Below are 27,647 nucleotides of genomic sequence, written 5' to 3' on the forward strand. Positions count from 1 at the left end.
CTGAGCTAAATTGATTGCTTTGGTCTGGAATATCCGTCTGCGTCACCAGGCTAGTTTTGAGCGCTACTCCTACAGCGTTCTGCCTCCACCTTATAACATATTAATTTACCTCAACGTTGTAAATATTAATGCTTTAAATTTTTATACAAAATATGTTAAATCTTTTTATATCAAATGCACCATTCTGCGTGTAAAAGCTGGCTAATTAACCATACTATAATGGCTAATTAATGGTTAAATATCTGCAATGATTGTTTTACGTTCTCTGCTGTGCTCTGCTGTCCGCCACATCGGTGTTTCTAGTTTCTGGAAGCTTAATGTGTCTAAAAGGAAAACAGGAGCAGCTTTGTCCGTCCAACGTTGGTGTTCTTCGGTAAGAACATTTAGAGAACTTTAATGATGCCCTTGACTTGTTGTAAAGTTACTTCCTGCTCTATTTCATATTTTTTGAAGTGGTTTATTACTGATTCATGTTCTGAATAATGCTTATATATTTCTACTCCCTGAGCATGTGGCCACAGATGAAAGTCACTTGCATTGTATTGTTTGCAGAAAACTGTCATACCAAGCATGCATGTGGTGACAGAGGAGAGGAAAAACCCTCCTTTAACAGGAAAAAAACTTCCAAGTCAGGCTCAGCATGAAAGGCCTTCTGCACAAGCCAACTTGGAGTTTGAGCAGACAGAACACACACACTGAAAAGCAACACAGAAGCACTTTCAATGTGAGAGAAAAGTGAAAAAGTTAGTTAACGTAGTAGCTCCTTAGACAGATGAGCTCTGAGCCAGTATTCAAACATAGAAGATGTGAGAAAGAGAGTCCAGTGACGGTCAATTTCAGTAATATCTGAGACAGTTGCTGTGTCTCGAGGAGAGAGAGTGAACTACTCAAAGACAGGGCCAAGTGTATCAACTATAGATGGAGAATTTGAAGTTGACGGCAGCGGTAGCCCACTAGATAACCGTCTGAAAGACCGTGCCACAGCTGAACAGAATACCAGGTCAGATTTTGCTTCTAGGGAGAGGGGGAAAAAAACGTTAAAAGTTGAAAAATTTAATTTTGCAAAAGTGGAAATTAGTTAGACAATGTAGCAGAGTAAAAGAAAGTAGTCATTGTGTCCTCCAGCAACATAAGCCTATAGCAGGATAACTACAGACATAACTCAGGATAACCAGATGCCATCTAACTATAACATTTATCAAAACTGAAAAAATAAACCCAGTCTTCAAAGGAGGCAGGGTGTCTCCATGGACTAAAACTGCAAATTTGTTCCACAGTAGATGAGCATGAAAAAAAAAATCTTCTTTCAATCTCTGTATAGAACCGAACACATCAAAGCTTGTTCTTGTGTAAAACAATAATTCAACTGAGAGTATGTGCCAAGACTTATTGAATATATGTTAATAGATGCTTTTCATCCATCTCAACTGAGCTTGAGCTGTTTGGCAAAGAAGAATAGATGAAACTCCCCACCTCCAGATGTGCAGAGAGACAAACCTTGCAAACACTTGCAGGTGTTTGTACAACAAATGATCAATTTAGAGGGGGTGATTTAAAAAGGCATTTGTATTTGTATGATTTTTAACAATGATGGCCTACTTTGTGTTCATCTGTCACTTAAAGTTCCATTTAGATTCACTGAGGTTTTATGTTGTTAAGTAATGTAAATAAAACTGAAAAGTTCAAAGGTTTTACATTGCAGAATTAATAAAAGTGGAGGAAAGGGATTGGATGCTGCTCAACTCCGGCACTTTATTTTATTTTATTTTTTAGGTTTGGCTTTATGTATTTTGTGGCGGGATGACCTAATTAGGCCTTTAGGTCATTGATAATTTATTGCCTCTCTGTCCCTGGTAACTTTTTCTTTGTTTGTTTTTACACTTTAGGAAACTTCTGGGTTATCATCTGATCCACTGAGCTCTGGAAATGTCAAATATGAGCAGTTAAAGAAATATTTTGTAAGGAGATTAAAGGCAACATATAACAGGTTCCACAGTATACCTGATTACTCAGTGGTAAGACAGCACTCTTCTTTCAGAGATTTCATATTATTGTTACGTTTTATATATATATATATATATATATATATATATATATATATATATATATAAATAACTTGTTTTAATGTTTCCTGTCTCAGGTATGTGGATGTCACCATATATACTTTGTTAAGGATGATGGCATCTACAGAGCAGACAAAATAGGTAGTAAGCCAGGAGCATGTCCTTTCATAGAGAGTTTAGATCAATGTTGCCAATTATATATGATTTTTATCATCTTCATTCTCCATATTTTTAGGTAAGCTGGAGCCTGAACAGGTGTTGAATCTGGAACATGTATCTAGGGGGAAAAGGAGGACGAAAGCAGAGAGTAGTGAGAGCTTTCAGTGGACAATTCAAAGGATTCGTCTGTCACCACAAGAAAAGCATCTGGCTGCCACATTAAAATCTAGTCACAGAGAAGAGCTACGGTATCTCAACCAGATGTTGCTTTTATGAAAATTTGAATGTTTTACTCAAATAACTACTTTTTTTTTGTTCTGTGATAATTAAGGTGTGTTGTTGTGAGGCTTTTTCCCTCCCACCACATCCTCCTTGAGCTTGAGAATGTCTTCAGCTTCGGTAAATATTTATTAGGAAATTATGGTGCAAAGATAGCAGAGAAAAACTAAAATACCCCAAATGAACATGAATTTAGTAGAATAAATGGATTGCTTGTAAAATCTGGTGTTTAAATGTATTGTGGATTTATACTTTAAATGAAATCCCACATTATAAAGACGATTATATTCAAAATCAATAGAGGCTGCGTTTTAAACTTGACTGGTGTGTTTGTGTTCGTCGGAGAAGAGTGGGCGACGGATGACGTCCTGTTTTACACCACTTTGGAAGGCCTGCGCTCCAGCTGCGTGTCTCGCCTGGACCTCAGCTCTGATTGCAGGGGCCAAATATCGTCTGTGTACGAGGAAACTCAGCCTGAGTAAGTGTTGACGAAGCACCTGGTAAACAGTCTCTTCTATCTCTTCTATCTCATAAAAGTCATCCCCTTTCCCCCTAAGTGTGTTTGTGGAGGTCGCCCTGAGCCGAGACAGGCAGATCCTCACCATCAACTGCAACAGTAGAACAAGTTCAGAGGTGATGCTGGTTGATGCGACAAAGTCCCATTTAGAGCCTTTGGTGATTCAACCACGTCAGCTGGATCTCCTGTACCATGTGGAGCACTGGAAAGGATGGCTCATTATATTGGCAAACACAGGACCAGCAAAAGAATATCAGGTAGGGTTCCAACAGCAGGTTGTCTAAATGAATATTTTCAGTGATACTAATGACTGTATTTACATGTAGCCCCTTGGTTACCCTTTAACCTTTACACTTTTTTTTGATGCCATGAACAGAAAAATAAACAAGTAGTACATAATCAAGAAAAGTGAAGCATGTTTCCACATCTTTTTATGAGGTAAAATCTAAAAGCAGCTGTGCTGTTCCATAATAGCTCTTGCTGTGTGTTTAGGATTGTTGTCCTCATCAGTTTAAGTCCACAGCCGCCTCTAAGTGGCTTTCTTCCACCAATCTGTGCTTCATCAGTCACACAGCGGTGATATCCCTGCCTGTCCCTGCTGGAGAAAACTGGAGCCCACATCTCGATTCTCCCACCTCCATATTTAACTGGGGGACTGATTAGTTTATGGGTTTTTTTTTTTTTCATGTATACCACAAAGAAAAGATGTTTTATAATCTCTAACGCTTTGTTTTCATCCGGTCTTTTAATCTTCTCGTCTAAATACGGACGTCGGACATTGTTTTTCTCGTCTATCGCATGTGTTCTGTGTCCCATAAAACAACTCATTTTTATTTTTCCAGGTTTGTTTAGCGTTCAATCAATACAAGATTTCTCTTAAAAATTCTTGAAATATATTGGATTAGATTTTTTTTTTTAAAGGTTAGGTTAATCTCAGGTTAGGGGTCAGCTGTGTAGATTGATTTATAACCAGGTGACAGTAAATAAAAACCATTTCACTTCTCTTTTTTTTTTTTTTTTGACTCTCAGTCAAAATGAGGCCTTTAGTTCTGGTTTAAGCGCCAAAGCATCACTACAGGTCATTTTGAAATGTTTGCAGATTTTTACAGACATTACAATATTATAGACTGAATAATCTATAATTAGCGTAGAAGAGTCCAGTGCAAATTTTAAGCTTACAGGTGCTGGTCATAAAATTAGAATATCATGAAAAAGTAGATTGATTTCAGTAATTCCATTTAAAAAGTGAAACTTGTATATTATATTCATACATTACATACAAACTCATATATTTCAGATGTTTATTTTGTTTAATTTTGATGATTACAAATGACAACAAATGAAAATCTCAAATTCATCATATCAGAAAATTAGAATATTACTGAAGACCAATAAAAACAAAGGATTTATAGAAATGTTGGCCAACTGAAAAGTATGAACATGAAAAGTATGAGCATGTACAGCACTCAGTATTTAGTTGGGCCTCCTTTGGCCTGTATTACTGCAGCAATGCGGCGTGGCATGGAGTCGATCAGTCTGTGGCACTGCTCAGGTGTTATGATAGCCCAAGTTGCTCTAATAGTGGCTTTTAGCTCTTCTGAATTGTTGGGTCTGGTGTATTGCATCTTCTTCTTCACAATACCCCATAGATTTTCTATGGGGTTAAGGTCAGGAGAGTTTGCTGGCCAATTAAGAACAGGTATACCATGGTCCTTCAACCAGGTACTGGTAGCTTTGGCACTGTGTGCAGGTGCCAAGTCCTGTTGGAAAATGAAATCTGCATCTCCAAAAAGTTGGTCAGCTGCAGGAAGCATGAAGTGCTCTAAAACTTCCTGGTATGTGGCTGCGTTGACCCTGGACCTCAGAAAACACAATGGACCAACACCAGCAGATGACATGGCACCCCAAACCATCACTGACTGTGGAAACTTTACACTGGACTTCAAGCAACGTGGATGAAGTGCCTCTCTTCTTTTCCTCCAGACTCTGGGACCTTGATTTCCAAAGGAAATGCAAAATTTACTTTCATCAGAGAACATGACTTTGGACCACTCACCAGCAGTCCAGTCCTGTTTCTCTTTAGCCCAGGCAAGACGCTTCTGACGCTGTCTGTGGTTCAAGAGTGGCTTGACACAAGGAATGCGACAGCAGAAACCCATGTCTTTCATACGTCTGTGTGTGGTGGTTCTTGAAGCACTCACTCCAGCTGCAGTCCACTCTTTGTGAATCTCCCCCACATTTTTGAATGGGTTTTGTTTCACAATCCTCTCCAGGGTGCGGTTATCTCTCTTGCTTGTACACTTTTTTCGACCACATCTTTTCCTTCCCTTCGCCTCTCTATTAATGTGCTTGGACACTGAGCTCTGTGAACAGCCAGCCTCTTTAGCGATGACCTTTTGTGTCTTGCCCTCCTTGTGCAAGGTGTCGATGGTCGTCTTTTGGACAACTGTCAAGTCAGCAGTCTTCCCCATGATTGTGTAGCCTATAGAACTAGACTGAAAGACCATTTAAAGGCTTTTGCAGGTGGTTTGAGTTAATTAGCTGATTAGAGTGTGGCACCAGGGGCCATCAATTTTGAACCTTTTCACAATATTCTAATTTTCTGATATGATGAATTTGAGATTTTCATTTGTTGTCATTTGTAATCATCAAAATTAAACAAAATAAACATCTGAAATATATGAGTTTGTATGTAATGTATGAATATAATATACAAGTTTCACTTTTTAAATGGAATTACTGAAATCAATCTACTTTTTCATGATATTCTAATTTTATGACCAGCACCTGTAGTAGCCTAGATTTTAATGTGACAGTCAGATGCACAAGTGGCCTTTATGTTACTGTAGACTGAGGCAAAAGTTTGGAGAAAATGAAGAAGACATTCAGCACAAGTCTCTGGGTCGGTATTTAAACCCAGGACATCTTTAAATCACGGACCAAGGCTTCCTTTATGCGTCATTTGCTCACCAATCAACCGATTTAAGGTGTTCCAATGTCTAAACAAAGCTGTTTGCTCTACTGTGAATTGAAAGCCAACCCTAGCATTGGGTTTTATAGGAGTCATTAAACACACAGACACTAAAACCTAACTAAGCACATTTAGGTTGTTAAATGACCTTAAAATTATTCAAACTATAAGAAAATCAAAATGTCTCACTGTGTAGCCATTTAGAATGGAACATTTGTAGAGTTCCTGCTAACAGTGTTTCCTAGAGTGCTTCCTGGAGAGCTCCTTCAGTGACAGGCAGCTGCACCTTAAATGCACCAGGGAGCGTTATCTCTGATCCCTCCTCCCAGCAGCTGGAAGACTTTATAACCACCACTGTTCCCAACAACCTCAATAACTTGTTACATTCATGCTGATTTTGCAAAGTTTCTACCGTAGTCAGTTAAAGAACATGTTGCTGTCATTTTGCACATCTCTCATGTTGCTGCTATTTTTAAATATCCATTACTGTAAAAATGTCCATAGCTATATATTGGTTATTTATTTAAGGTGCACAGTTTTTACATTATTAAAACACTTTACACTTCAGTATGTATTGTTTATCTTTTAACTCATCACTATTATGTTATTCTTCTATGTTTTTCTAAGGTCCATATTGTGTTAACATATTTTTCCATAATCTTTTTGCTGCTGTAAACACCAGAATTTCCCCATTGTGGGACAATAAAGGGAGTTCTCTATTCTATCAACAGATTCTGAGCAGGGAATATCTATAGCTTCACCAGATTTACAATCAGCCGCTTGACTCTTCTCAGACTAATGCTCTTTGTTTGTTGCATATTCTTTCTGTTATGAATTGGACTGCTCTCTGTTGCATCTTGAAAACTTGAGAGTTTGTCTTGTTTCCCGATTATGCTTTAATCTTCTTCACATGTTTTATCCCTGACATGTCTGCTGTTTTCCTCTGGATGCTTTCTGTTCACTAAGGATCTTTATTAAACCTTCAGAGAACAGCTGGAATTACACTGAGATCAAGTCATACACAGGTGTTCATTAGTCCCACAGCTGAAGATCACTTCTGGATTTTATTCATGGGTTTCCAAGTAAATTGGTTTGAATACAAAAATTCACCATATTTTTCCTGTTTGTTGTAAAAGGTTTTGAAAATAATGCATCAGTTCCTTCCACTTCTTAATGATTGGTCACTCAATTTCCGATTTTCATCTAAAGCTCCCATTGAGTTCCGTTAACAGTTTTTGTTTACAGTGATAAAGCAACTAGATTAGATTTTAGATAGGATTGATTAAAAAAAACATTCAGATGTGTGTATCTGTTTTTATTCTAGATTCATGCTTGAAAATAATGCATTAAAAAGAAGGGGCTGTTCTCTCTGCCTATTAGGTGATGCAGTCTCCCATTTCTGAACCATCCATGGCCTCCTGGGTGTCTTTGTTTTCCCCTGGCCTTGGCACTGCTATCAAAGACATGGACGTAGTTGGAGACTACTGTTTGTTGGTTGTCAACACACCAGCCTGTACCCTAGCTTTAACTGTGATGTCACTGAGCAATCCCAAGGAAACCTACAGCATACAGGTCAGTGTGAAAGATGGCATCAAATCGTATTGATTCCTGTTTTCTTCTTAAATCAGTGATTTTTATATCCCTGCATTTATCCCTAAGCTCCCATCCTGGGCTTGTGCTATTGACACCAAGAAACCAGGCTTAGCAGATCAGCAAGATGTGTTTGAGTTCCTGTTATCATCTCCAGTCCACCCACCAGTGCCGTTTTCTTTGGATCTGAGGAAAGGACTCCTACTGTCAGCCACAGGAAAGCAGGCCTTTTCCAAGAGCCAAGAAAAGTATTTTACTACACGTCTAGAGGCCTGCAGCCAGGTAAGACCACCTTTAAAACAGGTGAACATGAGCTATTAAAAGCAGAGAGGTTTTAATATTAGAACTGCTAATATTTATGTTGATCAGAAAAGCGCTTCAAGCAGAATAAAGATCTGCTCTTCTGTGTTTTTCCTCAGGATGGCACCTTGGTTCCAGTGTCGCTGCTCCATGCCGTACCTGTAGAGGATCTGAGCTCGGTGCCTTTGCTCGTCCATGTCTATGGCTCTTATGGTAGAGATCTCAATATGGAGTTCTGTCCAGTCAAACTTTTTTTGTTAGAACAGGGATGGGCACTGGCCTACTGTCACATCAGGTAAGGCATCCTCCCTCCTTTGATTTAAACTGAACAAAAACATTCAGATTTTCTAGATTTCTTTCAGCATGCTAACTAAATTGTAGTAAAATGTACCAGAAGCTTAAATTTGAAGGGTTATTTATCCTGTCAGCTCTGGACTTAAAGCTTCTTCTGTCCTCTTGTTCTTTGTTGAAACCTGGCATGGTTCCTCTTTCCTTCTGTGCTTAACAGTGGGGGGTCTATGTTGGTTCAGTATAAGGTAGCTGCTGTGAAACAGTCAGAAACTAACACTGGATCCCTGCTGTTCATCTAATTTACTTCCAAAACAGGAATATTCTTTAGAGATAACTTAAAATAACCCTTATTCACCTTAAGTACTCAACAAATTAGGAATATATATCATCATACACCCTTTATAAGCAGCATTACCTCTTATTATACTGTTTCTGACCAAACAATGCTAGACAACCTAAAAGAGTCGATGAGGCTCGGACTGCGAGGGAAAACAAACCTTATGCTAACATGAGATTGCTGCTTATTTTCTCTGTGTATAGGGGTGGAGGGGAGCGTGGTCTTTCTTGGCACAGGGAAGGCAAAGTAGAAGGAAAGGAGAAGGGAGTGGAGGACATCCAGGCCTGTCTCCATGAGCTTTTCTCTCGGGGAGTTTCCTTTCATTCAATTGCTGCCCTTACAGCGTGCAGCGCTGGAGCTGTACCAGTAGGGGCGCTGTGCAACAGGAAGCCAAACATGATGCGGGCTGTAGCGCTGCAGGTAAGGCTGTCACTTCCTGATCCCTCCCGGAAGCACGATGTGTACCATCAGCTCATTTGCACACGTGAAAACACATATTCATCCAGGTCACCATAAATAATGTAATTATGGTACTAAAGTAGTATATCACAAAAAAAGGCTAATAAAAAATATTTTAAACATTTTTAATTACTTTTCTGAGAAAATTTTATGCTTTACCTTTTCTCCTTTAAACTGCTTTTTTGACGTCATCATCGGAGATGCTCAGAGTAGTCCACGTGTTGTTTATCCTTTTATTTTTCAGTTCTTTCTTTCTTAAGATTTTAAGAAAGGAAAAGATTAAACTCAAAAAGAGTGGGGGATGGCGCCCTAGTGGTTAGAGCATGGAATCCTGAGGTTCCCATTCTCACTCCCACAGTCTGCCACTATGGCTCCCTGAGCAAAACCATTAACCCCACACTGCTCCCGGGTGCCGCACAATGGCAGCCCACTGCTCCCCAAGGGAAAGGGTTAAATACAGAGGTAGATTTCTCCAATGTTATAACAGTAAAGTTTAATTATTATCAAAAGACTAGAATTATGTTTAAATCCAAAGCTGAAAAGTTTAGCTCTAGGAAGTAGCGTGGGATATAATGTCCAGTACAGATCGGGCACAGGCAACTGATAAAACAGAAAGGATTTTAATGCATTCATTTTTTTCAGGAAATACATTATTAACCTTTAACGCTTTATAGTTTAGTATGCTTACTATTTTTAAGGAGGGAAAAGGGAATTTTAGGTGTTTTTTTACAAATTACAATCAAGAGTGACCGGAATGTATATCTGGTTGGGCAAAAGAGTTAATTGTGCAAGTTGTTCGCCTGTACGTATAGGGTAGTGACAAAGGTGTTAAATGTTTGTAGGGTCTGTGTGGGTGACACTTGTGTTGATTAGTGTAGGCTGGATAAACAAATCAACATTAAGGCTTAAAACAAAAGCGGCTTGGTTTCGTTAAGAGTTTTGAGATATACACCAGAGGTTCACTAAGGTTGGAGATTCAGTTTGTCTTAACACTTATATCCATTGGCATGTACTTTGTTATTTTTGGGTTACAAGCCTTTTTTTTTTTTTTTTGCTAATTTTAATGGTAAAAAATTATACTTAATAAATTTACATTAACAACAACCTGTGACCACCTGCTTGATGGGTAAAGAAGGGGGTAATGGGCCTAAGCTAGTCAGCAACTTACAGCAAAGGCGTAAAAGTAAGAAGTTTGAAAAAGCAAAAAAATCACATATATGATTCCAGGAAGGATAAAACTCTGAATAAGATACTAATGTTTGGGCACTTACCAGGAATTAGCCTTTTTTTTTTTTTGAAAAAGTTGCAGCCTATGAACACTTTGATTTACTTAATCCAAGTATTTCTTACCATAATGGTTCATCCCTGTTTGCATTTCTTAGGAACAATAATGACTTTTCCCTTCATGCTCTGCTTGGGAGCTCTGAGCTGCCTCTTTACCGAGAACCATTGCAGAACAGTGGGCGTAAATTATCTTATTTAATCATGATCAAATAGCCTTGATCTATTTTGCCTATTACACAAATATGCACCTTTAAATCATATCGTATTTGGAGCTGCTTTGGATGTAAGCAGACTTGGACCATTCATTTTCCAATTGTAAAATAATTGAAATATTTCCATGGGAATGTAAGAAAAGTTAAGTTAGTGACTAGAAAAGTTAGTAAATTTTTCCTTCCTCTATTATCTCTTAATAACAAGTTTTACATGTATTCACATTAATATGAAAATCTTCATCTTTGGGATGTTTAGAAATAAAATCAGATAATTTTTTTATATACTTTATCAAATTTGTATTTGATATTGAATTATCCATTTCCAATTTTACTTGAATTATATATGTTACAGATTGTGAAATAGGTATGATCTAAATTAGCTGAACTAGTCCAACAGCGAGGTGGATCTTTACCATCCTGCCTAAATATAAATTCACTTCTGAACTCCTGAATATAGACGAGTCCTTCTGATCTCTAAATGTCTGCTTAGGCTCCTTTTCTCGATGTGTTGGGAACTATGGAGAAACCCAGTCTGCCTTTGGAGGACAGAGATGAATGGGGGGACCCAGTGGGAAACCTGAGCCACAGGCACATCATCGCCTCATACTGTCCCCTCCACAACATTACCCCTCAGGTATGCTCAGCGTGCAGCAGAAACCTCACTGTACTCCCACTCTGTTTAGCCAACTTCTGGGATTTATGTTGTTACATATCACTACAATACAATAAAATAATCAGTATATATTTGCACATAAATATAAATTCCTCTAAAAGATTAGAAACCCTTGATTTACTTCAGTTCCAGTTTTTAGCATGCATAAATTTGAATGTTTCTGTATGAGACAGCTCTATCCATCTATGTTGCTGACGGCCTACAGTGGTGATCCCAGGGTTCCTCTGGAAGGTGTCCTCAGATACACCAAACTAATAAAGAAAGCCATTCGTTCCCACATCGGCACGACGTTGAAATCAGGTACTTTCGTACTGTTTGAATCATTTCCCAGTAAAAGTGATGCATTCTGTTTCTAGACGTCCACATGTTACCTTGATGCAGTAATGTACCTCTGTTTGTCTTTCTCAGCAAAAAGTGAAGATCCTTGTTTTAAAGGCTGCTCTGTGTTTAGAAACCACGCTGTAATACTTCTATCCGAGGGCTTTCTGGTTGCCGTTAGATACGCCTTTGATTTGTAATTTCCAATCAGACTTTCTCTAGAGAATCTCTCATGTATATGTGAAAACAATCTTAATGCTTTTTTTTTAGCTTTTCTGGGTGCATTTTAAATTCCTCTGAGATTTCCAAAACTCTTTTAGGAGTTATTTCTGCTTCAGCAGAGGTTTTATAGCTGTGGGTCATCCCCCCCAATAGTAGTGTCAATGTGAGGGTCAGCAGTGGCAGCGGTAATAGATGTATGGGTGTCTGGGGGACGTCTTTTCCCCGGTATAGCATTGGTCACCTTGTGGTAAAGCCTGTGTTTGTGTCAGCTAATTGCTCTCATTTTCCCCAGACAGGCTCTTTCTCCATCTCAATTATAATCTCCCTTCACCACCAGTGGTACTCCTTATATACACCCCTCCTTCTCTCTCTTCCAGCTTCAAATCCACATATTATCTCTCCCCTCCACCATCCCGCCCCTGTTGTTCTCACACACACACCAGCCAGCTTCAGTGCCTGCGTATGCGGGGAGATGTCTCCCTAATCTGCCTCTCTCTGTTCTCCTGAGTCTTTGATAAAGTGCTGATGGCATAGACACATCCAGGGCGGGTGGAAAGGCCCATTAGCATGGTAAAGAGATAGTATATCAGAGCAAGAGATTAGACTCCACAGACTGGGAGCTGTCAAGGTCAGGACCGCACTTGTGAATCAGTCCGTACCACAAAAAAAGAGAAAGATGGTTAATATGGAGTAGACAGAAGTAGAGATATCCTTGGTTCACAGGAAGATCAATGTTTTACATTTATTTATCGCATGTTGGTTTGTTTCTCTCCTTTAGACTTTGAACAAGCGCCGAACATAGTTGTGAATGTGCAACCTGGAGTAAATCACCTCGGACCAGATGATTTAGTGCAGACGCTGCATGAGGTGAGCTTCATTATTTAGAGGGTAGTGGGGAGTTTCAGGATAGCACCAGGCAGACGTTTGAATGCTGTCATTTTCTGCTTCAATATGGAATAAGGGAGGAGAGGTTGGAGAGATTAAACAACTTGAGTGGATTTAAAACAGGTGTCAACAGTTTGAATGTGTAAAATAGTTTCTTTAAAAGTTTTAGGGTTCTATTTAAATCACCAACGTATGCTTACACCCACACTAATGATGTCAAATCTCCATTAGCAAGTTGCAGTGAAACCGCAGTTCCACAAAGTGCTGGAATAATTCAGGCTGGATATCCGAGCCCCTTTCTTTTCAGAAATTGATGTAGGAAAAAAAATTAAATCCAAGTCATTTTTTGTTAAATTAGTGACATTTTTCTTGAATTAAGCAGGTATGTGAATATTTTTGCCACTGGAATTAAACAATTTATATTTAAAATAAGAAAAGAAACATTGATTTGTCTTATTTCAAGTGTATAATATCGAGTTAGGATAATAAGGGTAAAAATAATCATTCCAGTAGCATATCATAATATATACCTACTCAAATTGAGGGTAAATAAAGTTGTTCTAAGAAATGTTTAATTATTTTAAAATGGTTTTTGCACTGCTAACTTCAAAAACAAATCGATTATATTTTAAATTCTGTTGAGGCCCTTTAAAATAACTAGTGTAAGCTAGGATTATCTATTCCAAAAGCTGTCCTGATGTGTGTTTCTGGATCAGTCTAATGACTGATCCACAGTAATGGACCTATAAACAGTGGTGTTAAGGTTTAAAAACTTTTTTTCTCATCATTGTAACCCCGTAGATCAGCCTTTGTCATGTCTGACCATAAACCTTTCTCTAGAAAGCTTATGTCCATGGAGTTGCTGCTAGTTTCAGTCGTACTTGAAGGAACCAGTTTTGAAGCTGAAGGTTATTTCAGAGCCACATATAGAGCTAGTCTACCATGATTGTCTCTAACAGGGTCAGTATTCTAGGATCTGTGCTTCTGTGTCCTACAGAAGGCATCTCACACTGAGCCTGGTCCTGCTGGAGGTTCTTCTTATTAAAAGGGAGTTTTTCCTCTCCACTGATGCAGCATGCATGCTCACTGTGAGAGATGCTGCAGAGTTATACCAGAAGCTGTCCTCTCTCTCTACATGCTCATCCAGGAGTAATTTTTTTCTGCAGTAAAAACTTACGTGCAGTGAGCTGGTTAAAGTTTTCCTTAGATATAAAACTTTTAACTAATCTGTCATCATAATTTGATTTTATTAAATTGAGTCTGCAAAGAACATTGAGATGACAGGATATGCAAACAAACTGAATTCTCAATAGGAAAATTTTCTCAGTGTTGACAGTGAAACTGAAGATTCTTTATGGCTTCAGGCTTGGTTGCTTTGAACTATTTAACACATTTGCTTTAATTGAAGGTGATGTTCAGTCTTATAGAGAATTGGATGATCCAACCAGCCAATAATAATACAAGAGATACAACGTATGGTATCACACTGCTCTTAAAGCTGCAGTCTGTAACATTGAGGAGAGAGCAGACTTCGACTGAAAATTTGAAGAAAAACAGGTTTCACGCCACTCCCCCACCCTCTCTGCTTCACTCATGCCCCACCTCCAAGCTCCACCCCTCTCACAGCATCTGCGCGGCTACCGCATGCGTCCAGAAGGTGGGCGGGATTCAGCGTGTGTGAGCTGTGATTGACACTCCATCAGAAGCTTCTCTGGCTGTGATTGGTTGTTTTGACTCGTCCCGAATTATTCTTTCCAGATTGAAATACAGGCAGTAGGCGGTACCAATTGAAGCAGTTTTTTTCACAGGTTACATATCACATGTACTGCTGTCTGGGCATAGGGACAGTTTTAGCCAATATGACAAAAAAGTGATTTTTAAAAACTTACAGACTTCAGCTTTAAGGTCTGTCACCTATGCTAAAAGCTTTGTTTATACTGGGAAATTTTTTTTTTTTTTTTTACTATTTTAAGTAGGCTCTACCAATGCTGCTGAACAAAGAGGGATTAAAATCTACAACCTGATCTCTGCCAGGCAATTGGGGGATTTCTAACTAAAATATCTGCAGGGACGAGATTGTACTTGTAACTTAAACATGTTGAAATCTAAAGAAAATGCAAATCCAATTTAAACTGATTTCCCCAGTTCTAAAAAAAGATTATGGAAGCTGGAAATTGTTTTCTAGCACAGAAACAACCCAAATGAGTGTAGATGAGCATCTGGTCTGAACTGCACCATTTAAGGAAACTTTGAAAGGAATTAGTGCTTTTATATTAAACTAATCAACTGGTCATAATTGCAGTTAATGTATTGACATTAAAAAGCTTTATGTAAGTGTTATAAAGCTTGTTCTATATCAGAGGGTTTAATTAGAACTAATAGGCTGGACTTCATAGAGCATCATATTCATTTACCCAGATAAGGACATTTATCTGCAGCTAAGAACAGCTAATAGATTCTCCATTAGTAAAGTTTTGTGCATTTTTCTGGATGATCTTTTTTCAGACTTTAGGCTGATGCTGTAATGTTTTTTCTATCTGATCCAGGAGGCCTTTAAGCTTGCGTTTCTATACGCAGAGCTGGGCCTGGACACTCTGCTGCCTCGACGCAGGAGGAAGAGCTACAGTAGCAAGGAATGAAGATCTGTATTTGAAGTACTCAAAGTGTTTTACTCTCCATGTTAAAAAAGAGAAAGACCTCCAGCTCACTCATCGAAAATAGTTTGCTTTATTGCATTGCATCATTCCCTCTGCATTAAAATCCATCTGTGGAGAATGATTTGTGAGAATAAACGGTTTTCTTCAGCATTTATAAAGGATGCCGACGGTCTCTAAATAGCAGGCCTTCTCAGAGACGTAGCATTCTGCAGGATGGTTAGGATGAAAGCGAGTGTAGGTGGAGTAGCGAATGACCAAACCCTCTCCCGGCTCGGTCACAATTTGAGATTTTTGGAAGACTTTGTTGTCGTTGGCTCGGTTTGTGCTCATCAGCACCTGCAGCTGCTCAGGTAGCTCCTGTATAGCAGAGAGATCTGTGGTGGTGGAGCCTTTGCCAAAGTTAATCACTATCAGGTAAGCTTCTTTGTGCCCATCTAGCTCTCGGAGGTAAGAGAAGACGTTGTTATCAGCGAGGACATAACAGAACCATCCACGCAGAAATGGGAGCTCCGACTGACGAAGGCCGTTCAGGAAGCTGTACTGAGAGAGGACGGAGCCTTCATCATTCATCTGGAGCTGTGGGAGGAAAGAAAACCAGTCAGACATCATCAGAGCAGCTTTCATCGCAGCTTTCCTCTGTTTTCTGTACCTCCACATTCACACTTTGATAGTCAGGATGAACAGGCAACCAGGTGAGGTTAGATTTGGTATTGAATCCTGCGTTCATCTCACTGCTCCACTGCATTGGAGACCGCTCAGGGTCCCGACTGAGACTCTGGGATTAGAACAGGAACAGTTACCCTCCACCCGACCTTCACACAGTAAAATTATGCATTTATATCTGAAAAATAACCAACAGTGAAACCCTATTTCCATAAACCTAATGTTCTCCAATTAAACTTCTATTTTTGTACCGATTTGTTTTCAGTGTTTCTTCAGTCTATAGACTCTACTGACCACGTTGTATTTCCCAGCAGGGTCCTGTACTTGACTTTGCGTGATGTTAATGTTCTCCATGCCGATCTCTTCGCCGTAGTAAGTTGTTGGCGTGCCGGGAAGAGTCAGTAGCATCATGTTGATAGCGCGGACATAAATCTGACCAGCGCTGGAACCGATTCTGGGCCTGTCATGGTTCCCCACCTGATTACCACAGGAGAGGAGGAAAGATAAAGCAGATCCTAAGTAGCTATGAGATATAAAAACTATATTCAGTCTTTTTTGCCGCCTTTCTACTTTAAGCCTAAACCAGCTTTAAAACTGAGCTTTATTTAATGTTAAAGAAACAAATGCAACATCATTAGATTATACTAATTTAATAGTTTTAAGTGTCTAAAAGCATCAGTTAGCATTATTAGCACAACCATTATTAGTATTATTAAACAGTCTATGTAGATTCCATTGAGAAACAGAGGAACTATGTTGTCCTCAGTTCAGACACTTCCTTCTGTTTTATCTAAAGGTTTTAACTGCAACAAACAAAAACCAGATGTTAGAGTGAGAAAATATATAAAATATTTTATCAAAATACAACTAAGAAGTTTTTTAAAAATTAGACGCCAGTTTCAGCTCTCAACCTTTACCACATGGAGCAACCTTCCCTCCTGGAAACACTGGCATCAAGCATAAGAAAACTAATTTTTGAGGTGATTAAAAAATGGCATAGGCTGTTTTTTAATTTTTTTTTATTGTTTTTATTTTTAATTAGCAATGATCTTAAATCTTTGATCAGCTGATAAATATCCTATTTTATTTTAGTGGCTGTTTGCAATAAATAACCCTCTTGTTTTTTGTTGTCTCCCATTTCTGTTTGCATTTAGAAGCTCTACTTGGAACTTTGTAAAGTATTAAAAGTTTTTTTTTTAGTATCTGTTCTGTGGGTCTGATCAGAGCTGATCAAAATATAAAAATCATTAGCTGATTTCTTTCTATGCATCTTTTTTTTTTTTTTTTAAAGTTAACAAAGCTGTAGAAAACTTTTAGCGCTGCCTACTCTTACCCTTTTTAATCTTAAGAGTGGTGAAAATATAAAAACATAGATTAAAAAGATAAACCTTATCTAAACTGACTGCAGTATAAAAAGGGCGTTACAGTTTATGATTATAAAGGCTGAAAAAGATATCAGCTCAGTGCCATAAACCCTGTAGTTCTTCCTACTTATCACTGGAGAATCTTGGTCATTTCATAACTATCTTGTATAATAACACTATTGCAACATACCTATAACGATGAAACATGAGTGCTTTTTTCATGTAAAAGGAAAAAAACTATTTACCACCCAATTGGGCCATTTTCCTTTGGGCATGTTGGACATCCAGAAGTCGACCAATTGTTTAGCCCACCAGCCGCTGGCGTTTTGAGGCAGGTCCAGCAGGTAGAAGTTGAAGGGGAAGTCACTTTCTTTAACGAGTGGGGTTCCATAGTACATCATAGTCTTCTCTACTTCCTGATAATCATAGGATTCTGTCACCAAGAACCTGCAGAACAACAGGTTGTGTGGGAGATGTGTGAGGAGCCTTCCTTTTTCATCCCGATTTAAATGTGGAAATCACGTCATCAGTATTATTATTAAAGTTTATTTGATAGGGACAGACACACATTTACATAGACAAACTGAATGAAACAGCAGTCCCATGTTTGCATCATGGTGCAATAGCAACAGCTAATTCGCAACACTTGGGCTTTTAAAAAAAAAAAGTATCAGTTCAGCATTATTAATGGTTTTAAATGTAGATATAAAGCAGTTAGAAAACATCTTAAAATCTCTTTTTTAATCTAGTGTTCATTCTAAAGTTCCAGATTGTAGGAGATATGATTCAGTTGTATTAGTTTTCATAACATAAGGATATCAAAAACTTTATTGATTTCAATAGTGATAATCCTGTATAGATTCATTACACAAAGAGTAACATATTTGAGGTATTTGTTTAGTTTATTGTGATGTTTGTGTCTTGCAACTAAACAAACAACATTCTAATTGTTAGATAAAAAGATTATTACAGTTTATTACTAAAGAAAATATCTTTGATACAAACATTGATCCCCAAATTCGGGGTCACAGATCAACAATGAATTTCAGCTAAACAATAAAAATGATCATGATGAAGCATTGTTATATTATCAATTACAAATAGACTAAACTTACAACATTGGTTATTGATGCTGGCTTTATTGTCTCTATGGTTAGAAATGTTTGCAATCTAAATAAAGGTTTGGTCATGAAACCATTCTCGTTCTATCCAGAACATTAAGGTGCTAAAAGAAGCTGGCTGTTTGCTGTGTCAAAGCATAATGGAGGAAGTGTTGAAGGAAAAAATGGCACAGAAAGAGATTTACAAGGCTAGCATAGGAGTGCATTTGGAGTTTGTGGTTCAAATATGTGGGCTACAACTGTCCCAACTCGTGTGAAAAAGTCCGAGGTCCTGTTTTCAGATGAAGTTAAACGTGCACATTTAATTTGGACATCAAGGTTCTGGTGTCAGGAGAAAGAGTAGAGAGGTAAAGAACCCTGTCTTTTTTTTTCTGCACATCCCTCCTATGCTCAGCTCTATGGTCGTCTTTGTTTCATATTTCCAGCAGGCTTTGCCTCCTAGTCACTCTGCCAAAGGAAGCTACAACTCTGCTGCTGGACCAACCGGCGCTCAGGCCTGACCCAAATTACTGCATGAATACAGAGCAGCATACAGGCCATTATTCTGTGGTTCAGCTGAGGTCGCTTTAATACCAGCCTCCAGCTTGACTACATTGTTGGCTATGATGGCTCCAACTTCCCTCCGGACAACACTGCATAGGTGAAGAAGATTACAGACACCAGACAGGTTGATGGTTGTCCTGGGTTAGGATGGGAGTGTCGATCTCTGTGGATCTGCTGAGAGTTTCTCCATTCTATGCTGCACTCAGGTTAAGTATTTATTATGTGTACTTTACAGTAATTTGATATACTTTTCCATAGGGGAATTCCATTTACCATAAAGACCTTTGTGTAATTTGTCTAACATAATTATCATACTTGGGGAGCATTATGGCTGCCATCGTGGGGTGCCCGGTGAGCAGTGTGGAGTCAAGAGTCTTGCTCAGGGACCCAGTGTTAGTCTGTAGGAGTGGGGCTTAAACTCAGAACCTCTGGATTCCAAGCACAATGCTCTAACCACTAGGCTACACTACCCTTTTTAATGAATAAACACAAGTTTCCTTTTTTTGATCTAAATCACCAGAATAAACAATCCATTGTTCTGTCAGAACAGCATACACTGTCAGATCGGCATACGCTTAAGTTTTTAACTAACCTATATTAACTCTGGGTCACAATATGAAGCACAGCCAATGTTTTCTATGATTTTAAACATGAAAACTAAATCTAACCTAATTAAAATTCCCACGCACACATTTTTTTACTACTAAAGTAACTTATTTTAAATGAATATTGACTAATATGGTTTTGCTTATGGAGGCTTCTTCTCTTAACATCCTGGAAACTTCAATCATGTCTGTTTCTGCACCCAAGAAATAACAATATAATTAAAGCTGATCTTTTTTTGAAGTTAATATAAATGTGTTTTGCTGGTCAGGACACTGCTGCTGAAATTCAATTTGTTAATAGTTATCTGTTACGCATGTGCAGGCAAACATATATGTGCTGATCTGACAGAACACCTTTTTACTGGAACTGAATGCATGATTAGAGTTTTCAAAAAAAAGTTTAATTGGATCATTCTCTCTAACAGGGTGGTCCGATTATACCCCTACCTGTATCTGCCAGGCTCTCGGCTGTAGGTGTCCATCTCTGCCCTGAACTTTCTCAGCATATCGTGCAGACCCACCTGACTAGTGGTGTAGTCATGATACAGGTCCCACTCTGTAGTTACCAGTTCCTTTAATAGAAAGACGGTAAAGACAATATTTAAACAGGTTTGTAGTGATAAAGTTGAGTATTTGCAGAAAGGACTCTGTAGTTTAACTTTTTTTTTTTTTTGTCAGACTAGAGGGACTTAGGGAGAGCTTGTCTGTAATCAGTCCCTCTCTGGGGCCAAAGCACAGAGGCCAGCTGCAGGTAGATGGAATGCAAGTAGAAACCAAATACACAAAGACAAGACTCCAAGAGAGAAACTTTGAAGCTTTATATTCCAGCATCAAGAGTACGGAAGACAAAGTGTTGAGAAGAGAGGTTAATGGATAATGTGTCAGACTTTGATTTCACACACTACCAACACCTGATGCTGCACGTCTAACTGAATCAATCACTTCTATGTTCCAGTGACTAACAGCTGACGCGTCCTGCCGCGTGGATAACCTCAGACCACTCAGCTTATGTCTTTGGTTAACAAACGAGCCGTTCTGCCGCCCATCAGCTCACAAAGTCGAGGATATTTTTAGCTGTTACCATCGATTAAAGCAGAAATCACAGTGCAGATAAGCACCGTTATTACAAGCTACAGATAAATAACTTTATGGTTTAGTTTCTGATTTCATAACATACCTTTATAAATATCACCGAAGTCTAAAGATGTCTAAGTAAGAGAACCCCTGAGTGTAAAGAATAGGTCTGAGTCAGTCCCAGTATTATAGCATTAGTCCACAGTGGTCAGTAAATCCCAGTGACTTGCTAATCCTCTAAAATATGCTTCTATTCCACTAATCTTTTCTGTTGGAAAAAAAAAACAGCCTCCGCAAGGTTTTCTTTACTTAAGCCAGAGTGTGTCATTAAGTATTTGAATTGCAATTACAGTGTTTTCTTAAAAAAAGCACAGGATGAGCCTGACATTTAAGCCGGAGATAAATAATAAATGGCACACCATGTACAGTGGGAAACCTCCCACTCAGCTGTTATGGTTTGATCCTGCAGCTTTAGTCGGCGGAGCTGTTTCCACCCACGCTGCTGCTTTCATGCATCTCATTATTCTAATCTGGACTCTGACATGCCACTTATGACTCAATGAAATAAAATCAGGATTATATAACCGAAGGTCAAAGCAGGGATTGTTAGCTGAGCTGAACTTTGAGCGGTGGAAGTTACAGAGCCAATTAAAATTTAACACGACGAGCAAAAGCTGAGGATTTTCTGAGAATACGGGAAAACATCAGCACTACTTTGTTTTAGGGTCATCCCACCGTGAGAACGTGTGGTGGAACGGGCTTTGTTATACTTCATGTGAGCTCCGATTACACCCTGTCTTAGAAATATGTTCATGTTGCTAGAAACCCATTTGTAAAGAAGCTGATTGGATTTTCATGGCTAACGAGCACATTTTGTTATGTGAAGGCTTTAGGGGTTTGTTAGAAAACATTAGCGGACAAACTGCGTCGTGGAGACCAAGGAGCCAAGCAGCAGGAGCTGGGGGGAAAGCTGTAGAGAAGTTTAAAACTTGCAAACCTACTAAGACATGATCATCCACCTAAAACAGGACAAGACAGACGTGTAGAACAAGAAACCAAGAGGTCTATGATAACTTTGTGTGCTCTATGTGGTAAAACACTATTTTTACAACAAAAATCATCAAAAGCCCAGCTTTAAATTCAGCGGTTACAGCTGAACGTAAACTGAACAAGTGGGAGAAGGTGCTCTGGGCCTATTGGATAAGCAGGGAAGGGGGAGAACCTTGGTGGCTGCATCATGCTGTGGGAATGCTTGTGTTCAGCAAGGAACAATTATGAAGAAAACCATTTAGAAGTGGCATAAACCAGGAGCAGACGCTCCACTTCCAGGAAAACATCCACCACCAGAATTAAAGTCAGTCTTTGAAGCAGCTCTAAATGTAGAAAACAGTGAGTCTCCATTGGTTTTGGGGACGACTTTAAATGTGTACCACAATAAGATTAATCTTTACAAAGAAAAAAGGTAACATCAGGCAGTTTTATCCCTCTACATCACATTCATACTCTGTATGTTTACTAACGCATAAAATCCCATAAAAACAGGTTGGGGTTTCTGGTTGTAACTTAAGAGGCCACCCCGCTAAAGCCACAGGTTTTGATGAAAAGAAGGAAGGAACTCACCGGCGGCATGTCTGGATCCACCTGCGGCTCATCTCTCAGATGTGCTGCTTCCAGCATGTGCTTCACTGCATCCATCCGGAACCCATCCACCCCCTTCTCCAGCCAGAAATGAGTAAGATCCTACAGGGAAGGTAGAAAACTAACCATTTAGTATAAAAATAACAAACTAAAGTGCTAATGATTTTCTCTTATGTTTGCTGTGTCAGATTGCACATATAGTTGTTTAAAATAAATGTTTTAAAATGTAAGTAAAGCTCAAAATCCTTGGAGTAATTTGGGAAATGCTGCACATAATATTGTAAATCAAACCACAAAGATAAACCGATCAACCTTTTAATCACTTCACAGAAAACCAAAAAAATAAATAAAACTGGTCTATTAAAAAGAAAAAAGTCTACAATTTCTTTACAAACTTCTTTAAGGATTTATTACTAATATTTAGGTATTTAGCCACAGATTTTGAGGATTGCTTCACATCTTAAGATTTGAGCACCTTTCAGTCTCCAGACTGTGGCTTTAATGCGGTGTCTATGGCTCTTAGACCCAAATTGAACCCTCTATCTAACTTGTATCTGGGATAAAGGAGCTTTAAAAGAAATTAAGTTTATTTGCTGATTTGCATTTAGAGTTGGTTTAATTTCTTATTCTTGTTAAAAAATATGCAAGTCAACTAAAGATTTCGGAGATTTTGTGAGTGCAAATATTCACCCACCTGTTGGAGTGTCAGAGTGTGAGCTGCTCTCATTTTCTTTTTTTATTTGGACTCCTTTTAATCAGGATCCTTCAGATTTTTCTTGGTTTGGTCCTATTCTAAGATGTTTATTTATTTTTCCTTAATGAAGTGATGTAAATAATCTTTTTCTACAAGCTTTTGAGACTAAATAAAAGCTGCCCAACCTCAGCCAATTAATTTGTTTCCTGAAGTCGCTCCTGAAGTCCTGATCTGATATTGATCGTGGATATCGCTCTGGTATCAATCAAAAAATGAATCAGCATCAGCCTGCCTCTTAAAATCTCACAACGCTCATAGAAACACTTTGCTTCTGTTCACTTTTCATTGAGTTTAGGCCACTGTTTGGTGAATAAGAAAGGGGTCAGTTGTCCTCACGCCTGATTTTGTTAAGTATTGTTCTCTCTTTTAGAAATTTTATTTGATCAAGCCTTTTCTATCATTCCACACTATAAATGAGTAATCAAAGTATGCATGAATAATGCTGATATCGTATCAGGTCCATATTGGTATCCGTCAATCCTCAAAAAAGCAATATCGGTGTCGTATTGAAGGAAAAGGTTGTATCGGGACACCCCTGAAGAAAATGTTTCTCCATCTCTTGAAGCCGGTTGGTGTATTTGATAAATTACATTGTCTTCAGCAAGTCTTTTTGTAATAGTGAGACTATGCTGGGACTCTTTGTTAATAGATTAGCTTCATGCAGGAATATCTAATTGTAAAAGTAATGATCACTGATTGGTTGTTCTTTGGTTGTCCTTCATGGTTTCCAAATGGTCTATACCAATTAATAAATGATTTGCCATGTGGTAATCCAGCTACTCTGATTTAACTGCTGTTGTTTAGAACACAGCTCTTGTTATTGTTTCCAATGAGGTGCTAATAAAGTTCTCCTACACATCAGTCAGGTAATGTGTGAGCAGCTGTAAACTTACAATGATCTCTTGGACGACATCCGGGTTCCTCAGGTTCAGGTCTGGCTGCTCACTGAGGAACTGGTGAAGGTAACACTGCTTTCTGACCTTATCATAAGTCCATGATGAGTTTCCGAAGATGCTCACCTGCATGACAAGTAAAGATGGAGATCAATATTGAAAGATCAGATGGGTATTTACGGGTCAGCACGTCCAGCAGCATCCGATAGCAGAAACACAAACCCAGTTATTAGGCTTTGGGTTAGCAGGATTACAGTCTGTCCACACATAGTAATCCTTGTAGTGAGGGTCTCTAGTACGGCTCAGGTTGAACCAGCGATGGCGGTCGCTGGTATGATTGGGAATGAAGTCCATAATCAGCTTTAACCCTGTGGAGAGGAAAGGAAACTCCATCTATAAAACGTGTCGATCAAGCAAGCACTAGAGCAGAAACTCCAACATCTCTGCTAAAACACACCCTTGTTGTGCATTTCGGCCAGAAGGTCTTCAAAGTCCTGCATGTTCCCAAAGAGGGGGTCGATGTCTCTGAAATCCTCCACGTCGTAGCCGAAGTCTTTCATGGGGGAGCGGTAGAAAGGGCTGATCCACACAGCCTTGATGTTCAGGTTCAGGAAGTGATCCAGCTTCTCCTTGATTCCTGAGCAACAGACACCAAACATCGCCGTGAGCCCAAATCATTTACGAAATCACCCCAAACCTTACAATGGTTATTAAATGTTGTTTTTAAAATCACTTTGTAATAACTAAAGTCAATATTTACTGACCTGTCCTTGACAAACAAACAAATAATTCATCTTTAATTAAAGTAAATCATCAACTAACGTTTTATTATCCGGTAAAACACCACAGTTTTACTGTAGTTATAAAGATAAGTAAATGTTATCCTGCAACCTACCTTGTTTTGATCTTCATGTAAAAAAAACTATAAAATAAAACAAATCTGTTTTAAGAAGTTAGAAACTTTTGAATGGTTAGAATAGTTTAGTTTTTTGCTTTGTTTAGGTCACAGGAGCTCATCTTGTATTTATGTCCCTGCCAGATGAAGCCATTGCTACAGCATGCTGCTGCTCAGGGTGATAATTAATTAACTAAGAGGTACAGAACTTTATAAATAACAAAACAAATTATTGTGTTGGTGGATAGATGATAAACTATTATTTCTTTATCTTGAAGTAAAGGTTCATGTGAGATTTATTTCCACATTAGTGTATTTATTTTGACCATTCTAATTCCTTTACACATTGTCTCTATAAATGATGTTATTTTGAAGGAAATATGTGGCAAAAATATTTTGGTGTAGCAATAATTGTGCCTTACGTTTTATGTCTTTACATTTTATGAAATATGTTTGCAATATAAAAACAATATAAAAGCATATTTTAAACATCATAAAAACACATCTTTCTGCACATAGGGCAAGGGAATTTTATTTGTATAGCACAATTAAGTACATGGACAATTGGGATTTTTGCATGAATTAAAAAATAAAATAGAAGAAAAATAAACATTTGTCAACAAAAACATTTTTAAAACAAAACAACAAAAAGCAGGAAAAGAAAAAAAAGAGCAATACAGGTAGGAGTAAGAGCCATATTGCTTCCTGATGCAGGGGCCCTTGACTGAGGGGGGCCCCAACTAGATATTTCAAATATAAAAAGAAAATCCTGCAGTTAAATTAATTATCTTGGGTTCTCTTTGATCTTTCAGGATTAAACAGTGAGACAAAGAATTAACATATTGATTGATGTATGCATAAATGAAAAATAAATTCTCAGCGCCAGCATAAAAATAATCTATCCTTTGTTTAAATTTATAGCGAAACAAAATAGTAATATCGTTTCAAAATCCAAAACTTTTCTTTTCATGTGCACACAGATACATTTATTTATTTATTTATTTTGTTCTAAACAAGCTGTTATTATTTTGAGAGGATGATTTTTAATTTAAAGTTTAAAGTTAATGTATATTTAACTTTTTCGCTTTTATTCGATGAAATTTTACAGAAAAAAATCATTTAAAATGTAAATGCTGCTCTTCGGTTCATCTCTATATATTTTTTTGAGGGGGGCAATATCAATGTCTGTCATGGGGCCCCGTATTCCTGGCAGCGGCCCTGTCCGGAAGTTTCCTACCTTTCAGGTCTCCGACTCCATCCCCGTCGGAGTCCTTGAAGGAGCGGGGGTAGACCTGGTAGACCGGGGTGATCTGCCACCAGCCCATGCAGGGGGGGGACAGCACGATAATGGTGATGGTGACCGCCACCAGCGCCAAGGTGCAGCACACTATGAGCCAGAACAGGATCTCTCTGGGGACCCGGTAGCGGGCCTTAGAGGAGTGCAGCAGCAGGACCTCTTTGGGCATCCCTGCGTAAGGTTTGATCTGCGCGTACTGATCCAGCTTCACCGCCCTGGAGTCGCGTCTCTCCTCGGTGTCCGACCTGGAGCTGCTCGCCGCAGACCGGCCAGACCCGCCGTCGTCTGCATCCTTATAACCCGGGTTCCAGATGGTCTCCTCCATCTCTATCCGTCTGTCACTGTTGATGCTCATTTCTGTGTTTTTAAGGCGAACTGCTCTGATTGCAGGCTTTAAACTGAAGGGAGCTGCAGGTGGAGCTCAGTCAGCAGGGCCACCTGAGGGAAACTGGACAGGACTGCTCACAGATTACTGTTTCTTATCTCGGTGCAAGGTGGGCTGGGACTGCTGCATGGAGGACAATCAGCTTTTATGCTCAGCACTGTCAGCAAGTTCAAAAACTATGAAGCCTCAGCCAGATAAGAAAAAAAAAAAAAAAAAAAAAAACTTCCAAGAAATTCAGCAGTCCTGGCACCAACTCTGGGAACAGCTGTACTTTGTTGCATTCCAGGTATCCCAGTTTGTTTTTACTCTATTTTAATTAAAAGAATGATGCAAAAGAAAGTCTTTTTTTTTCTTTTCTTTTTTTTTTTTACATTTTTCAGTAGTAAATAATAAATTAGTAATCACTAGTAAATAAAAATAAAAAAAATCATTTAATTTAAACAGGTGCCGATCAGCCCTGTCTGATTGGAGAAAAATGCACAGCTGTTTGACAGATCTCATCGAGCAATGGATCAAATAAATCCAGAAAGTATTATACATGTTTTAATATGTTATGATACATATACTAATGTAAAAGAGTGGTGGATTTAACCTTGTATTTTGTTTTTTAAACTGCTGCAAACATTTACACAAATATTTAAAATATTTTCCCTTTTATATTAGTAGAAAATTATGTGATGACATATATTTACTGAATTGTTGCTTTTCAGGGCTACTGGCAATTCTTTGACACCAGACAGACAGACAGACAGACAGACAGACAGACAGATAGATAGATAGATAGATAGATAGATAGATAGATAGATAGATAGATAGATAGATAGATAGATAGATAGATAGATAGATAGATATTATAAATCTCTATATATGTAAAAAGTAAATGATATAGACATACACTCACACTTTGGAGACATTGTTTGAGGTCCGATGATATTAAAATATTTAGTCATGAAGACCAAATTTGCAGGAAAGAGGTAAAAGCTTGTAAGCCTGAGAGTGGCGTCTCAACTGTGATGTACAGGGTCAGTACAATCATATTGTGGGTATTTTGCCGCACTTCACTAAATGGATGGAATCATAAGGAACCATCCACATCTTAACAAATCAGTTCATAAATTTGTTTATGAATTCTTTTTGCACCTCCATAAACCTCAATACAAATACAATCTACAATGATCTCCTCTAAATCAGAGGTACC

At 38.5% G+C, this 27,647-nt stretch overlaps 2 protein-coding genes across 2 annotated transcripts; one reads left to right on the forward strand and one right to left on the reverse strand.

Annotated features, from left to right (window-relative positions):
* The first annotated feature begins 45 nt into the window (after positions 1–45).
* prepl (prolyl endopeptidase like) lies at positions 46–15,338 on the forward strand. Its single transcript, XM_038300162.1, has 15 exons — positions 46–373; positions 1,887–2,015; positions 2,141–2,207; positions 2,299–2,470; positions 2,554–2,621; positions 2,850–2,979; positions 3,059–3,275; positions 7,370–7,561; positions 7,649–7,861; positions 7,999–8,174; positions 8,711–8,927; positions 10,953–11,096; positions 11,309–11,435; positions 12,454–12,542; positions 15,107–15,338. Exons 1-15 carry the CDS (start codon positions 248–250, stop codon positions 15,197–15,199), a joined length of 2,160 nt encoding a protein of 719 aa, XP_038156090.1. The 5' UTR covers positions 46–247; the 3' UTR covers positions 15,200–15,338.
* slc3a1 (solute carrier family 3 member 1) lies at positions 15,265–26,554 on the reverse strand. The gene is made up of 10 exons (XM_038300158.1): positions 26,005–26,554; positions 24,330–24,509; positions 24,095–24,240; positions 23,873–23,998; positions 22,208–22,327; positions 19,961–20,085; positions 17,490–17,691; positions 16,175–16,357; positions 15,867–15,992; positions 15,265–15,793 (listed from the first exon to the last, which is right to left on the reverse strand). The coding sequence occupies exons 1-10, from the start codon at positions 26,417–26,419 to the stop codon at positions 15,362–15,364; spliced, it is 2,055 nt and encodes a 684-aa protein (XP_038156086.1). The 5' UTR covers positions 26,420–26,554; the 3' UTR covers positions 15,265–15,361.
* Positions 26,555–27,647: the final 1,093 nt, after the last annotated feature.

Source organism: Cyprinodon tularosa, unplaced genomic scaffold (assembly GCF_016077235.1).
Source record: "Cyprinodon tularosa strain WSP-4 unplaced genomic scaffold, ASM1607723v1 ctg441, whole genome shotgun sequence".
Taxonomy (NCBI): domain Eukaryota; kingdom Metazoa; phylum Chordata; class Actinopteri; order Cyprinodontiformes; family Cyprinodontidae; genus Cyprinodon; species Cyprinodon tularosa.